At 37.8% G+C, this 17,958-nt stretch overlaps 1 protein-coding gene across 2 annotated transcripts in view; it reads right to left on the bottom strand.

The window, feature by feature from the left end:
• Nucleotides 1-17,958, bottom strand: part of CTNND2 (catenin delta 2) — a 638,318-nt gene that overhangs the window by 17,212 nt on the left and 603,148 nt on the right. For both annotated transcript variants that reach the window (XM_059854664.1, XM_059854675.1), the window contains exon 18: nucleotides 14,874-14,958. In XM_059854664.1, the coding sequence (XP_059710647.1) occupies nucleotides 14,874-14,958 (85 nt within the window). The remainder of the gene's footprint in view (nucleotides 1-14,873; nucleotides 14,959-17,958) is intronic.

Here is a 17,958-nt window from a genome sequence, read left to right as displayed (position 1 = left end):
ACATTGTGAAGACTGAATTAAATTAAGTCCTGATGGGAACTGACAGTTCCCAACAGGAACAAGGAATGTCCAGGAGTCAGGAAGGGTACGGTGCCTAACCTGGATACCTCACAGCATCCACTCAGAAAGAAATCCCACAGCAGTCCATGTGCTAATAGCCATGCAGCAAAAGTGAAAACAAGCCCTATCCTCTGACTGATCAGCTTCTATAAGAAGACACTGACTTGAAAAGCACTGAGTGCTCTAGAAAAACTGTTCTATGTATGATGGCTGTGGGATGGCTCAGTATCTTTCAGTGTTGAAGAGCACAGTCTGCTCTGGCTCATGGCCATAAGTGTTTGAACATTGTCAGGAACAGAGAAGAGCAACTTCCTGTACATGGAAAATTCCTACTAGAGACTAGAGAGAAAAAATTAAAATGATGCAAAAAAATCCAAGAAAAAAACAGCTAAAGCCTGAAAAACTATAGATAATGTTGTGTCCTGCCTTCCTGGAATTTACAACCTTGTCAGCATGCTACTTCTTGCTTCAGGTCTGATTCTCTTGTAACCTAATTTAATAGACGTTTTACAGACAACTTGAAGCACACAGGACCAGACTTGCTTTGTCATCCTACTCCCTTATCCATAAGCCAGCTTTTCACCAGTTCCAGAACATTAATTGAAGTAATAACTGTTCTCGTAATGGCTATAAGCTGTAGAAATGTGAAGTTTTGATAGATAACCTCTTGCAGGGATCAGTAACTAGACCCACTGTGGTGTTAGAAGTAGGTGACACAGCAGCAAGGCAAAGTGCCTGTGAGTATGTAACGTAGGATCTACTCGCTTTGAAACTCAGCCAGACACTGCTCTGAGTGCTGCTTCCTCCACAAGCCAAAGCAGCACTGTCAGGTTAAATGAAACATCCCGACTGCTGTGCACCAGTGTGACGCCGTCTGCAGCAAAAGATAAATCTGATGTGAATTAAGTCAAGGCTCATCAGACTTACATAGGTCTGGGCAATTCTTCAGTGGGAATTTGCTGTCACAACTCTAATAGGACAAAGCAGAAATTACAACTGGATCAAATAATCTAGATACATTGCCATATGAAAATTATGTGTATGACTTGACTGTGGTGAGAAATCTGAAATGGTCACTAAGTTGGGGTGATCCACATAAATATTTCATGGAGCTCTCACATGGGATTTCCAAAATAATGCATTTTTTACGATCACCAACAACCACCCTTACTTAATAGGATTTACAATCTGGGACCATATTTTTCTGTTTTAATAAAAGAGAAAGAATAAACTAATTTCCCAATGTTTCTCAAAAAAGATAACAAGCCAGCCCCGTGGCAGCAAGGGAAGAAGCCAACTAGTCCCCACAGAACCTGTGCACCACTGGAGGGAATAACAAGGAAATGTGAGCTGCTGAGGAGATGGTGAGAAAACTGTTCTCTGAAAAAGACCCTGCCTTTGTACTTGAAGAGTTTTTACTTTGGAAGAGAGACTTCAACAACATTCTTACAGCTTCAAAAACTCTAGAAACACTCCTGAAAAACAAATGAACTAGTTTTTTATAAATGATCTAATTTAAACCCAAAGGTGTTTTTAAATTTTTTCTTTGAATTTACATATTCAAATTGAATTTACACTGTCAAATCCTACTAACAGTAAATGCCTCCTCAAAGTATTGTTTTTTTTGGATTTGCTTGTGTTGTTTCCAGAATAGAATTCCTGGGCATCACTCTACTTTACTATGTATTATGAATAAACATTATTTTACTGCCATCAGTTACTCTACAATTCTAACGAGTATTAACATTTTTATTCCTAGGATTTTATCTTTTGCTTCCAAAGAGGTAAATCAAGATATGCTGCTCACAAGAATGGATTAAGCCTGGAAGATCCTGGTGTTCTCCCAGTTCACATGACCATTTGGTTTAAATCCTTCATTCTGAAGCAATTTCAATGGCTTCAGAAAGGCTGCTAACTCCAAGTGTCGTGTTTCCCCTCCTCTCCCAAAGAGTTATGAGCCAAGCACCCAAAATCAATTGACCCAAAGTGAAGACATGCATCACTGACGCTCAGCATAATTTGAAGATTTTAGTATTCGTGTTATAGTCTCATTTCCACAACTTACGGAAGCCAGAAGATTATTTTTAGAAGAGAAATTCATCAAGTTTCGGGGCTTTAAAAATGTTACATTACTTTGGATAAAAGAGCAGGAGTTGGTGACAGTATGAGAAGTTAGACAAACTGCTTAAAGGAAAGCACAGCTTCCTTCCCATGCCTTTTCATGATGATGATGAAACCAGTTGTTTGCTGGTTAAAGGTCATGCTGGGAGTACCACTCCTGTGTGAGCTTCTGAGGAAGGCCACTCCCTCTTCCCCTGCACAAACCTAACCGGGGGAAGAGGATGGAGACTATGCTGAGAGCCCCATGGAAGCAGTGTCATCACTAGAGCCAAGGTAAGGACCAGGCCAGGCAGGTGGCAGAGCTCGACTGGAGCAGCCAGCCCTCCCAGGGACTCTCAGTCGCCTGTCCCAGCGCCAGATGCTGGGGCTGCCGTGTTGCTCCACAGCTGGTGCAGCTGTGTGACACACACTGTGCTTCTGTCTCCTATCCTGTGCAGCGGGCTTGACCTCAGTGCTTCTTGTTTTCTTACTCTGAATTTCAGTGTACAAATGGCTTTTACTTATAAGTGACCGTTTCTGCATCCCAGACACAGCACAAGTTAATGCTTAAGAAGCCGAAAGACAAACAGATATTGAAATACGTATTTAGGGCAGCATGAGGCTTAAAGAAGGGCTCCTAGTCAGACAGTCATTAACTGCAGCAAAACTGTCTGGAACTGGCTGAGGATTATTAAGTTTTCTGTAGGCTCTTTGAAGTGACATTTTCAGAATCGGTGGTTAAACTCATTCTTTTCTAAATGAGATATACACCTCCTTCTCGGCTTTTCTGAAAGCAACACCATTATTCTCCCACTGTCAGCATTCCACCTCAAAATAATCTACAATATTTTCTCTCCCTGTTGTTCTCTTCCATTGCAGTGCAAGGGGTACTATACTCTTCTGAGACTATCATCCATTTATTTTCTTTCAAAATACCGCAGATGGCCTTGGTGACTTTTCTCTTTTTCCAAATGCACTTTTTGATGTGCATTGTTATCATCTTCTAATCACAGATCTTGTACCTTAATTTTACACCTCATCCCTTGATTTTAGCTATGAAGAGACACACGATGAGGGAGAGATAAGTGCTAATTACTTGCCAAATCTATTCAAGTGAGAAACAGCGAGGAAACTATCCCCGGTGGTTTTATAAAGTGCAAGTCTTGGATGTTTTAGGCAATCAGTGAGGCATTGCTTTACCTATCCATAATTAATTATTGATTTCCTGTTGTGTGAATTGCAAAGATGACAAGACCTAATGTGATAAATAAAATAGCTGCAAGAAAAGACAATTGTATGTGAGGCAAAGCATGACGGACAAGACTTCAGATATGGCAGAGTTCATTATTCATTTTGCTAAGGTTATATGCAACCAAAAAATAAAACTTTCAAAGCACTGCAATAAAATGAAATAAATTCATTTCTCAAAGCATCACTTTGCCTCTTATACAGCAAAAGAAAAAAGTTTTAATATAGTTTAGAGGAAATGAAGGCAGTACTTGGCCTTTCAGCTAGAATTTCTGTTCTATTTTCTCCTGCATTATATATATAAGTTATAATTTAAATTGTTAGGATCACAAAAGAAGTATTCTTGCTTGTCTCTTGTATGTACAAAAAAAATACGTACAATGATTTTTTATTTGTATTGTAATTTTCATTCCAGTAATGCAATTCCACCTCTCTTAACATGTATATGATCTAGAAATGTGAACTGTGGCTCTTGGCCACGAAGTTTCAGGAGAGAGACAAGTACTCTGTTTATGTTCATGGTCAGTTTCTTAAATCCACTGTCCTTCCAAAGGCTAGAAAGCAACCAACCTCTTACTATTCATGCATTAAACCAAAAAACCAACCAGACACAACTCTTCTATTATACCTTTCAGTGTAAAACATGAAAAAAATCATTAGCAGAGTGAAATTTACACCACTCTCCCTTATTAGCCATTAGAAGTTTGTGCTTCCCAAACAAGCAGCAGTGCAGCTGAAAACAGACAATCCTTTTGTTCACATGTGGAGCTGTCTGACATAATAGGAATCAGTGCCCCGTCAGAAAATTCACTGGAGGAACTCATGCTGTCCTTGGTATTAGGTCAAAAGTTTGTGCATAATACACTTGAATCACAGAGTTAGAGATCCGAGTGATTACTGCTAACCTGTGTGAGTTTAAGGATATCCTGCTCTGAACATGCAGCTCACCAGCACACATGGACATAAATAATGAGAAATGCACATTTTTTCTTACTGATACTCCTTTAACAGTTTCTGATTCACAAAGTAAGTATTGCTAACTCAAAGACAAACACACTATTGGACCAAAGATTACAACTCTCAATTCAGAGGATGCTCAACTTTTTCTAAGAGCACTCTGTTCAATTAAAAGTAAAAAACCAATTCAGAAACTTCTCATTCCTACTTTTTGCAGGAAGAAGTAGCTACAGCTCTTTCATCAAGAGAAACTGCATCAGCAAGTAAGGAAGTAAAATACTCAGAACAAAGCACACATACTACAAAAGAGACTCCTTTCAAAATATAAGGTTTCTTTCTTTTTTAAAGTCTGAAATGGCAGACATATTTAGGGCATTTTTGAATTCTGTTAGCAGTTTTAGGAAGAGAAGAAGGAAGAAATGAGAAGGACTTCCTAGAAGTTTTTCCCCCACCCATTATTAGATCATGTAGAACATCAAAGACATGAAGGTAGGATGTTGATGCAGCAGCTTAGTATTTCATTGACCTGTGATGGAATTAACATGTACCAGCCACACTGAACCCACACTTCTGACCTCCCACACTTTTGACCTCCTTGTAGAACCCAGAAGAACGAGAATGGTGATAGTGCAAGTATGGCAACACAGCTCAGCAAAGACACCCACTGTTATATATTGACTATCCCAGCTCAATTATTTACCTCTGAGACAGAAACATGCTGTAATTGACACAGGAATTAACTGATTTCCCTCCCCTCTGGGCTCCATGAGTGTGCTTGTACTGCAAGAAAGAGTTCTACTGGTCTGATTCATTTGCAAAACTGTAAGCAGCCATCCAACACCACCCAAAAATCCTGCTCAAGTCTGCTGAGAGGAACCGAGTTTCTCACCCACACTCTTAACTGCACATCTACTCCGATCTGTGCCTGAACCTAGATATGCAAATATTAAGCATACAAGTTAATTAAATATGACATTTTGTTCAGAATGGTAGAAATCATATTCCTTGAATGAATTTTGGAGAAAAAATATTGACATCAATTAAAAATAGTTTCTCTTTGTATGTATCTTTAAAACATCTTTGAAAGTCTTTAGGAAGATGTCTGGATTTTTTCAGTATTGTACATATGAATCCAGCTAAGCATTGTTTGCCATTAAATAATGTTTATATTAGTTTTAAAACATTTAATACAATATTCAGATGGACTAAAAATTTTCTCAGTAAAGAGATGTGGTTAAAAAATTTCCCATACCAAAAGATATGTAGTTAATTTTCTTAGGTCACTATGTTCTATTCAAATATTAAAATCCAATTTTATTCTGAGGTACCATACCTTTGAAAAAACATCTGTAGATGTGACCTATGCATAACCTTCTGGATTTTGGATGCCTCCTCACAGCTCTACCCTAAGGATATTTCAGAAACTTCAGTTATACCATTCCCTTCAGAAAGAAAGCTTTAACTTAAAGATACTGACTCCTGGGCTGCATTTTAAATTTTCTTCTCTTCAGAAAAGTTCAAAGGGTGGAGTACTTTGGGGACAGACTTTACACACGTATGAGATTAAATTTCTCTCCTCTAAATCTGTACTTAGAAACCTTAGAGTGGACTTGAGTTTTTAAGTGAACAATACCTCATCATTCCCTAATGAATCAGCTAGAGCTTACCATGAGACCCAGCATCAATGCTGAGGATGCTTTATATATATCACATATATATGGGACATCCTAGAGAATTGTTTGGATAAACTTTGATTCTTCACTCATTTGTTTAACACCTCTTGAGTCTTGTAGATTTTTGGATGAGAATGGTGCCAGCTTCCGTGCACTCCTTAATTCTGGAAGAATTACTGCTAAATTTGGTTGTTGAATTATTGCTTGCTACAATGCACAATGCTGAAGGGAAGTACTATCATGCCCTTAGCACCTTCAATGGAAAAGCAACAGTCAACTATAGCTGTAGATACTTTCTAAGCACACAATTAAAACCATTAAGGTTTATTTCTTAACACATTCCCAAGGTCACTTTGTTTGGACAGAGAATTACAGAATCTCCTGAATTAGAAGGGACCCGTCAGAATCATCAAATCCAACTCTTGCTCCTGCAGAGGACTACCCCAAGGGTCACACCATGTGCCTGAGAGCACTGTCCAAACCTTTCTTGAGTCCTGTCAGGCTTGTGCTGTGGCCACTTCCCTGTTCCAGTGCCCAACCACTCTCTGGGTGAAGAACCTTTACACAATATCCAACCTATGGGTATTGTGGGCATCATACTTAAAGGCAGAGTCCTCTAAGTCTACTCTGTGGCTGTGTTCAAGTTTCACATCAACACAGCCCGTTTGTGTATACAGCTACATGTATGTACATAGAGGTATTTACCACCAAACACACAGATATGTTGTCCAACAGACACACAAGTATTTGCAAAAAAAAAAAAAAAAAAAAACCAAACCAATTAGTTTTGCTTCAATTCTGCTCAGTTGTCATACCTGATTTTTTAAATATATCTCATTTATTATTGAAATAGTACAAGTAAGGGCAGGTTTGTTTTAATGAAAAATGATTGCTGGCAGTGAATTTTCAGTTCAGCCCCGACTATCTTAGATTGCTATCAATATTTTCAATGTCATTATAGATGTGGAAAATGTTTTAGAGAGAAACATGTAAATACTGAAACATAACTACAGGAATGGGAGGTGATACTGCATAGTAAAAAAATCTTTGTTGACGGCATCACAAAGATTTTGACTATGTAAAATGTAAAATTTTTAAAATAAATTATGATTATTAATATATAGTAAATTACAGAATCCATAAGGATAAAACATTTGAGAGCATCTCCTTCCAACAACTGATGTTGAAACAAATAATTTGATACTCCTCCATGTGTGGCCATTGTGATATAGGTAAAAACAGGAATATTTTGCATTGCAAAATGTTTTCTACCCTCTCTAGGCCATGCAAAGTATATTTTTATAATTGTAATCTTGCTATCTTTGTAGTACTGTTTGAGATTGTTAATAAACTGAAAATTAGATGGACTACAAAAAAAATTTACTTGAGATAATGAAAAAGCCACGGAAATCAGGACATATTCACTAGACGCCACTAGTGAAATGATAATTATGAGCATTAAAAGGAAATCAAAACAACACTCAGTTTAACTTAGCATTTTGCAATAGTTTTGTCTTTTTTTACATTGTTCTTCTTAAAACAGTAGCCAGAAGATTTTGAATGGTAGCGCAGCTAAGTGAAAACAATACGCGTTTTGACAAGTGATGAGATTTCTCTCTCTCTATTTTTAAAAATTCAGGAGTGGTTTTTACATCACTCTTTTCCTGTGTGAGCACTCCTGACTACTTCTGCATAAGCCAAAGAGTTTGCTTCTATATGTCAGTTCAATTTATTTGCACCATTTCCCCTTTAGGATTGATGATTTTTCTCATGATATGTAAATTCCTATTGTGTAGACAAATAGGGTGCTATTCAAGCAGGCAATTGGCAATCAAAAAGTCAGAAATGTTAAAATTTTCATGCCAAAGGTTTGAATGATTCTTAAAAAAACAATCCCTGGGAAGGTTTATGCAATCAAAAGAGGAAGTAATTTAAGTGGTGAGTTTATATGGTGATGCTGCCTAGGGAAAATTATGTTGAAAAAGTAACATCAAGGTAAAAATGAAATTCCAGACTCTCATATCATTGCTCACTGAAGAGGTTCTTCTGTCTCTAAGAGATGTTGTGAAAAGATTATCATATTATTTTTTGCTCTGCAGCAACCACCTGTTATTTGCTGCAGAATACAAAACATGCCTCTGCTTTAATGATGAAATTCTTCATATTTTTGCAAGCATTGGAACAGGCAAACCTATCTGACATGAACACTGAAAAATTATATTCAGCATAAAATGCAGAATTAAGAATGTACACATACACAAATCAGTAATGCTAACATTTTCTCTAGTAATGAATCCAGTGACAATTTCAGGATTCAGTATTTTGCAAGACTGCAAATTGATAAAAAGCCACTTTTGAAATGCTCAACTAAAGGCAAACCACAAGTTCCTTAAGAAAGAAAAAACAAAGGTATACATTTGTAGACTATACCTCTTTTGCTATATTGGCTATAGAATTTCTTTCTACTAAAATTAATCAGATGATAACTTAAAAAGGCCTGACAGTATTTTACTTTGGCAAAGAATTTCCAAATTTCCTTTATTTAAAGTCAAATTAGGACTTTGCTTAGTTCCTAATTAACAAAAGAAAGCAATGTATCAGACAATGAAATGCTGTGTGTTTTAACTATGTTCTTGTTAGCTAAAGATGAAAAGGATTTACCATAACATTGAAAGATATTTATGCCTGGAGTATTTAAATGAGGTCTTCTCTGATGTCTTCTCTTTTCCAGGAAAACTTAGTACAAAAAACCAAAAAGATGAAAGAAACATCATAGCTACTATGCTCTGTGGTGCCAGGAAAAACATGTAAATTCCAACTTCCTCTTAATATTTTATCTGAGATAATTTACAGACATATATGTATGACTGTCTATATATGTCTGTATATATATATATATCTATATATACACATATATACACACACACACACATACATGCATAATGCACAGACATAAACACAGCCACTCTGTAATGCCACAAAGTAATCTTTTATTATGGAAAAAAAAAAAAAAAACCAAAACCAGTCCAGCTAATTCTCATCTACTTAATAAAGATTTTAAAAATTAGCATTTTAAGAATTTCATTGACTCCTGGACACACTGATTTTTCTATAGATGTGCCAATTTATCAGTTTACCTGGGATCCCCTTATTGAGATGTCCAGCCACTGCTTTTTTCTTAAGAGATGTCGTTGTGCCACAAAACAAAGCAATGTGCTTGATAAATTTAAAATGCTGCTGCAACATAGTGCTTATCAGCAGCCTCCTTTCTCTTTGAAAAATTGAGACAATCAGGAAAGAGATCAGAGAAATGCTAGAAGGATTGTCAGGGAACTGGATTTAATGCACCTGTCTCTCTCACTGGTATATGCTGCCCTCAGAGAGAGCAGAACTCTGCACACCTTCCCTGCAGGTACTCTCCTAGGTGAAGTGAGACACTTTCCATCTAGAACCTACAGGGTTCAGTGAATTAAAATGTGCAACTTAAGAACATATTCTCCAGTCAGGCTTTGTTACTTTTGATTCAAAGGTCTCCTGAAGAAGTGCTTTGAGTACAAATCTCAGTATGCATGAAACACAACAATTCAAGACTGGTCAGCTGACAGCCAGAATACCTGGGTTGGGGAATAGATTCGGGTTTCTTGGCTCTGGGAGAGAGTGTGCTGAGCGTGCCATGACCCAGAGTCGTGGGTTGGTGAAAATCCTCTGTCATCAGTCACACTGAAGCTTGGGGACGCCCACTGCCATAAATCAATCAATCAGTCAATCATTTATTAATCAGGTACTTGCATTTTCATAGTTAATATAAAAATGGGCTCTAGACAATGCCTTCTCTATAATGATACTTTAGCTTCATATTACAGAAGGGGGTTTATCTTAAATTAATTCATCCTTTTTCTAAGAGGGTGACATATTAATCTGAAAAAGCTTTTGCCAATTGTACAGAAATAAATTAAGCCCCGCTGAAAGATCAGCACTGCAAAGTACATATGCTCATGAATAATATGAACACATGAACAGTTCCTTCAAGTCAAGCCACTATTTTTGAGGAATTATTATGCTCTGGATTTAGAATTTAGATCTTTAATGTAAGGTTTAAGTTCTGCACAGACCTTTTCACTAGATAAATTTAACCTAAACCAGCTTCCTTTTGGGGGATGTCTGACTGATAATAATAACCTTACCAGAAGAAAATCCAAATGATGTGTCCCAAGTTTACATGACTGGACGTTGTAATTAACATTTTTAAAAGGTGAGGAGGTATATTTTATTTAAGAAAAGACTTTAGATTCTAAAAGTCCGTGAGACAAAGATTTTGAATTTTAATGCTGTCAATTTTCATGGAGCATTTAGTCATAAAGGACTTCTCATAAAAGCCATCTTCTTATTATTCTGAAAGTCACATGAAAAGCAAGTCTTTTTCTATATCCACATGGCCTTAACTGCTAAGAAGTCTTCAAGCAATTCTATGTATTTTTTTCTAACCAATGACAGACGAGGCCATCTTCAGAGTGACTCTATTAAATGCCTATCACAAAAGTATCCCTGCAGTAAATGGCACAGTACAAGCTGAAGGACAACCCTGAACAGCCTCCCTGGTTTCCAGCGTCGGGTGGTATTTTTATTCAGATGGCAGGTGAATGGGACAAACATTTCTAATATTCCGTGCAGAACAGAAACCTACCACAATAAATTGGAAAGAAAAATATTTTCTACTAATTCATCATGACCTCTACTTACACACTGGAAGATAGAGTGAGTGTAAACATAATGACAGAATGTAAACATATTTTTTTGGAGCCTAAATGGTTAGGCAAAGCAAACCAATTAACAGAAAACATATTCTTCCTGACAGTTCCTCCAGCTCTTTAATACTACACACATTTAATGCTAATTGAAGCTTGTTTTTAGCTAATAAATATTCTTTCATGTTAAGCTCATTTAGCACAACCCTTTTGCTCAAATTTCCTCATGTAATTTAACAAGCTATCTGTATTTAAGAGTAGTTGGTTATTTTCTTAAATATCGACATAGAGAAGAGTTTACCAGAGAGTGGAAATTTGCTCTCTTATAGTCAGTCACCCCTGTATTTTCTCAGGTGTCCCCAAACATTCAACCAGTGAATACCCTAGAGACTGGAGCGGGGAGTGATAATGAGTCAAAACCAGGTGCTTTTAAAGAAGCCATGTAGTAGTAGCTCTTAAGAGGCTAAGCATAAACGGAGCAGGATCTCTCTTTCTGGATGCTATAAGCAGCACTTATTTCTCCTGCTAACTATAATACAGGTTGCCAAGACACTTGAAGGTGAGGGGTGTACCAGGAGCTTGAAGCATAGGAACAAGCTGTGGGATAGCTCCTGTACCTTGTTTTTCTGACGTGTTGAGGCACTGACCCACCCATGGGGCTTTGGGCCACGGGACTATTAAGGATGTTTGAAAATCAGATTTTAAGTAATTTGGAACAGAATCATGAGACAGATAAATGGTCATTTATGAATATATGCCTTGCTTGTAGAAAACAAAGAGGTTTGAATATGATGATATTTTCTTCAGGAGACCATATTTCCTATACTGATGAAAAATGTCACCACCTCCTTTCTAGAAATTAATCACACTAAATAATCTAATCACTGTCTATATGTGACTAAACCTGAACATTGTTTTCCTCTTGGTGGACTTTTTCAGACTAGATTTCTGTACCAGCTATTGCTTGTAAATTAAGCAGTATTTGCGACGAGCTCTTGCATGATTAAGGACCTGCAACTTTTGGGGTGGCTGGCAACTCCTTCATTTCAAGACTAAATTAATGACTTCCTCTTAGTCTGTTAAGCCTTCTTTTGGGTTTTTTTTTTTTCCCTACAGTTTTAGGACCAAAAATATTTATGCATTTTATAACATTTCCTTGTTAGACTGTGTTAGGATAGTGCCAACTTAACCCCACCAGGGAGCAAAATTAATTTTTTCCTGTCAAAGCACAAACCTACAGAGGACTATCTAACACTACTGCCACACTCACAGATCTGAATGCTGTTTACTTTCTATGTCTTTTCTATGCCAGCCCAGCCTAAAGAGTCTGTGTGTCCCAGTAAAGCCACAACACAGCTTCCATGACCTGGAAATCCCAGGACACTGGACAGAACCTGCCAGTGGAGGGTACCGTTTGTGGCATGGCTCTGCAAACACAGTGCATAATATATTGTGGACTTAAAGAGCATCCACACCAATACCCAACTCTGGATTTCTGTCAGTGCAGTTTATATTCTGCTGGCTGTAGGATGTTCCTAGCAATGTTGAGCAAAGTTAGAAAGATGAAAGAGGTTTTAGTGCTTTTGCTGATTCAGTCATACTTGGACTAAATATACTGACTGCTTCTGTATCAGCAGTAAACACGTATTGCCTTCTTTGCCCATTAATACAAAGAATAACACTTCTATTAATTTTACAACTTCTTACTTTATTGTGAACGTGTAGCTCTAAAATATACCACAGTTCAAACTATTTGGTTATATTGTTTCTCAAACAGAAGGTAAGTGTTGCTGCTTTCACTTAACTATAATGGGATGCTTGCAATTTCCTGGTATTACAATACAAAATTGTGTCTCTGTTGGCCAATTCTTTGAAAGCAATTGTATAGATACTTTGGTATATGGGAGCAAATTGCTGATGGTTAAGCAATGGGATTTACCTGCACTTCAAAAAAAGGCTGTGCAAGTGCAAGATACTGCAAAGTGCTGATCGCATTACACTCTACGTTCATTCATTTTTACTGGTATATATATATATTTTAATGAGAAGAAACAAAGATTGCGTTAATCCAGTATCTTTATATTACATAAGTAATATAAAGACTGACTGACTATTAGTATAATGCAAACTGCTCTAATTTTCCTATCATAAAACTATTGCCATTGCCTTCCAAGCAGTGGTTAAACTCAGACAGACAGCCTAAAAGTCAGCCTATTACAGGCAAGTTTAATAAATATTATAATTTTATAAAGATTATTGTATGTATCTCAACAAAAAGGAGTATTTAAAATTGACTATCTGAACATTTTTATTAAAAGAAACCATATTTATACAAGGCTTAACAGCACATATAATGGCATGTAATTCATATACAAATATGTAAGAGAGACTGATCTTCATTTTAAGATTTTGTGTAGGAGTTAAGTAATGTAGATATTAATACAATTCTCTTCCTGATAATATAGATTATCTGTCTGCTATGAGTGTTGGGTAGCTACCTCTAAAGTTAGCCTGCCCTATTTTCCACACCACAAGTATTTGTGGCCATGGAAAATGCTCCTGTAAGCATGCAAGATACTTAGTACCTGAGCATGCTTAGTATGTAAGTCCATCACCAGCAGTCACACCAGCAGCCAACAGTGTCCCTTAGGTAGCAGTAAACTCAGCAGCCACACAGCACAAACATTATTACCTCCTGCACGGAGCAACCCCAGAAATTGCTTTTCCATGATGGCATATATATACAGACAGAAGGTTGGACACGAGCCAGATATCGTAAGAACCTCTAAGTGATTATGGTGCAGAACAGCTCAGCCTCTACAGTGCAGCCACCCACAAGCACAGAAGTCAGGCTACGCACACTTCCAGTGTGTTACTGCCTTGGATCAAGAAAGGCCTGCTCATGTTTGTTCCCACCTCTTAATGGGATGTTTGAGGACCAGCTTGTTACTTGGAATGTCTTCACATATGGTATCCCTAGGGCTGCCAAGGATGACTGAAAATACTGGAAGTGAACAATGGGAGAGACTCAACAATCTTCCTCACTCCTCAGACTTGACACAAGCAGGGCTGAGGCATGCAAAAGAACAGCATTTCACACAGAAGGTCAGCTCCTGCCAGCTTGAGATTTGGTACATACATTTCACGTAACTAAGCTATTTCCTTGTGCAGAATACATACAACACAGACCACACCACTGTGAACCTTCCCTCCTTCACAGTCCTTATGCCTCAGCCTTACCTAGGGCCTGAACTGAAGATGCCACATGAAGTCTTAGCTTTCTCTGATGAGATTCCAAATACAAGTATCACTTACATAAGATGTGATATTCCAAGCAAGAAGACATTGAAGAACTAAATCGGCAGGCTAATACTCGCATGGAACGTTAATTCAGTTTGGAAATATTCAGCAAGAATTATTGTAAATGTTTTCATATACTAAGTAGAGACTTATGTTAAAAAAGCTATATAGAATGTTGTTTCACAGTGTTGTATTAATCTACTACAATTCAATTTCAAGAGGTTAGCATGCCTGTGGCAATGGCATGGTACTATGGACTCAACAGACTGAAAACCAAGTTTGTGATGCCACTGTCTGCTGGCTGATTAGAAGCAAAGTGACAGGTTTCTGCCCAGCTCCATATGTAGCTGGTTCCTAAGCACCTCTCCTTCAGATACTCTTGTTTACAATCTCATGAGGAAATTTGGGAGCTGAAGGGCTGGAAATCTGGTAATCTCCTCAGAAACAAGAGGACATGTAAGAAAGACTGTTTCAGTAGGAGACCTTACATACGTTTGTTCAATGAACAGAGGATTTCACTCTCTAGGGCTGTTAGATCCAGCACCTTTTGTATGAATTTATTTCAAAATCAAATTCACATCCACTTTTCACCACCACACATATTTTCAAAGGGCACTTTTATGTTAAAAGAGAAATTAAGCAAAAAAACAAGAACTCCAAGTATCTGAAAGTTTAAACTACAAGTGAATTTCCAGTTACATAAACAAATATTTTGGTCTAAAGTCTCTCAGCCCCCAAATTTGGGTAACAGCATGAAAGATGATAAATCTAGAAAAAACCCAAGCCTTACCTTCTTGTAGAGACTTCTCAGGTCTCTGTACTGCCACATACTATTGAGGACCTGAGATGCTGCTTTCACCACTTTAGGCGAATGCCTGTTACATACATACATTAAAAAGGGAAAGAGAGAGAGAGAGAAAAAGAGAAAGAGATTGTTAAATAAAGGACACCATTCATTCCAATTTTCAGATGCACTGCTACAGATTTTAACCCACAAATGAAGTGTGTTTCAAGTATACTGTAAGATCTTTGCTTGGCATCTTGGAGACCAAGATGTTTTTTAGGCAAGGGCAATACATCTTATCTCTATAGTACTAATCAGTCAGTGAGGGGAAAAAAACTTGTGCATCTCAGTATACACAGGGATTTCTGCTGAGAGCATATTAAGAGGAATAGGAGGTAGCAATTGGCAAAATTGTTGAGGACCAACTGGCATTATGTACATCTAAGATATGCTACAACTTTTAGCATAAAGGACAAGGAGCAGAATTTTATTCTTTGCAAGCTGCTGAACTCTATCTCAGGACAATGTGCTCAACTCATTTAGCTCCTCTCAGCAGTGGCCAAAAGAAACACTAGATAGGTGATGAGCACTGGTTTTGAAATGCAGAGCCAAGATGCAGAAATACAACTGATTACAAAAAGTTGTGATAAATTTCATTAGAAATCCAAATGTGGACTAGGATTTTGCTCACACCATTATCCTCTAATGACAGGAATACAATGTGGTGTTGAAAACCATGTAACTTCACATGGTATTTCTCTTCTGAGAAGTTTTGAAAGAAAATCTAAACTATTGTTACAATCAGCTGGTGTCATATAATACTGCTGGAATAGGCAATTAAAAAATCTAAAAAAACCCCCAAAACTGAAAAGGGGTCAAATAGAAAGGGACCAGGAAGATAACCCAGCACATTAAGGAAGCATACATTGTGCAGGATCAAAAATACATATAAAGCAGTAGAGCGCTAGAAAACCTTGCAGAGGCCAAAGTCCAGGAGTTTGGGGCAGTCATTGAGGTGATTTATGTTTTATTCAAAAGAGGCATATAGTTTGAAACATCAAAGTGAAACCAGAAAACCAGCAGCAATCATAAGTTGCTGCTTTGGGCAGGGGCCAGGCTTTGGTTCATTCTGTGACTTTCGAGAAGCATCAGTGGTAGGCTGACATGCAAGCTGGAAAAGTGCTGTTATGACACAACTGATTTATTATTATTTATTAATACATTTCCCTAGTAATTTATTTGGTGCTTTTTCCCCACTTCTATTCCATTTCTCACCCAGAAAAGAGCAGTAGGTGGGTAATTGGTGAGTAAACAGGGCTTTGATAAGCCCTTTCAAGCATAATTGTTTTTATTATACTTCCAGCTGTACTGGCTAGTGGGTGCTGGTAAGCACGGAGTAACCAGGAAAATAACTGTGCCAACCACTCCATGAACACTGAGGAGAGGCAGGAGCTATGTGAAGCTGATATGGGCTTGGCCAATATAAATAATCTTATGAACACCAGTTCTCTCATGTAGTCATACAGAGAGACTGTTCAAGCCCTGGGCATATTCCAAAGACTATCAGGGCCAGCCCCACACTACTGGCACTGATACATACCAGGATGCATGGCCAGTTCAGTATCCTGCACATTCAGAAGCAGTTGCTTTGTACTGGACAAAATGACTTCATACAGAAGTGATTTAGTGCATTAAAGTGAGCATGTCAGAATTTTCTATCAGTCCAACAAACAGCAATTTTGGTTTTCAAACAATGAATTACCTGTAAGAAACCAAACCAAACCAACAGCACACAGTACTGACATTTCTGAAAGCTGAAAAATGGAACTTTTACTTAAGATGGGCATTTGCAGCACTGTGTTTTGACAAGTTTTCTTGTTCTAGAACTGTGTAACCTGTAAAAATAATAATACGGGACTGCAGGTCAAAGTACTTGAGAGGAGGGATACATATCATGACTTGGAAGGGCATTTTGGAATTACTCTGCTCTAGATTAATTAGAGATAGATGTCTTTCACAGTTATGACGTATATTCAGACAGGGAATTATGCCCTTGGATCCTCCTAAAACTGCCCAAGATACTTCAAAAATTCCAGACTCAACAGGTATTAGTATTCTTTATCAGATACTGAACAGGTAGACAGATGCATTATTCTGAGGAAATACACATTCAACTTAAGAGAAATGGATATGAACCTGCTTGCAATGTCAGTACATTTGAACTAGAAAATATAAATAAAAAATTTAGGTAGATTCAATAATAACAAACTGCAAATATAAATAAATTGGCAGAGCATGGGAAGCTCCCACAGCTGGAATCACATACTTGGTAACACTACTTTTTACCCCTTACAATTTGAATGCAAGAATGTTTCAATAATGAATTTGGTATGAAAGGAAAAGGGTGACAATAGAGGAAAAGAAATGTGATTAAATTATATTGGCAATGCTCCGATCACAGAGGTGAGCATAAGTTCTCATACCAAATGTAGGGTGCATAAATCTTTCCTTCAGGTTGTGGCCTGGCTTTGTGGGGCTCTTTAAGAGCTCTGATGCTGCAGTAGGCTGTGTGATGACAGCTCCGAGTAGGTGGACTGATGGGTTTTGTACACTACAGTGAAGGCTTTTTGTTTTCAAACTGCCATAATCCCATTGCACTATACTTCATCAGGTTGACAAATATGAGAACCAGGCTATCTGTTTTAGGCAAAAGAAGGATAAAGAGTGAACTCTTTGTGAAGAGTGTGTACATAGCCAAACAGACAAGATGAAACCATAGCTGTTCTGAAAATGTCACAGTTGTGTGCAAGACATTTTTTTTGCCTCACAAAGCAGTCTAAAGGCTCTCTCAGAAGCAAGCAGTCAGAAAATCCATGGATCTGCTACCAAGCTGGTGGCAGGGAAAAGGGTGCTGTGAAGAGGGACAGTGACTTTACATTCTTCACTCCTAGATCAAGAGAAGCAGTACCAGAACTGTGGTGAGGTCCTTCCTTTCAAAGGATCCCTCCACCTGCATGTCACGCCTTGTGCAGGGTGCAATCCAAACACACTCTGATCCCTAATGTTTCTCAGGATCTTCTGCAATTGCTTA

Source organism: Haemorhous mexicanus, chromosome 1 (assembly GCF_027477595.1).
Source record: "Haemorhous mexicanus isolate bHaeMex1 chromosome 1, bHaeMex1.pri, whole genome shotgun sequence".
NCBI lineage: Eukaryota > Metazoa > Chordata > Aves > Passeriformes > Fringillidae > Haemorhous > Haemorhous mexicanus.
This window is presented reverse-complemented; position numbering and strand designations above follow the sequence as displayed.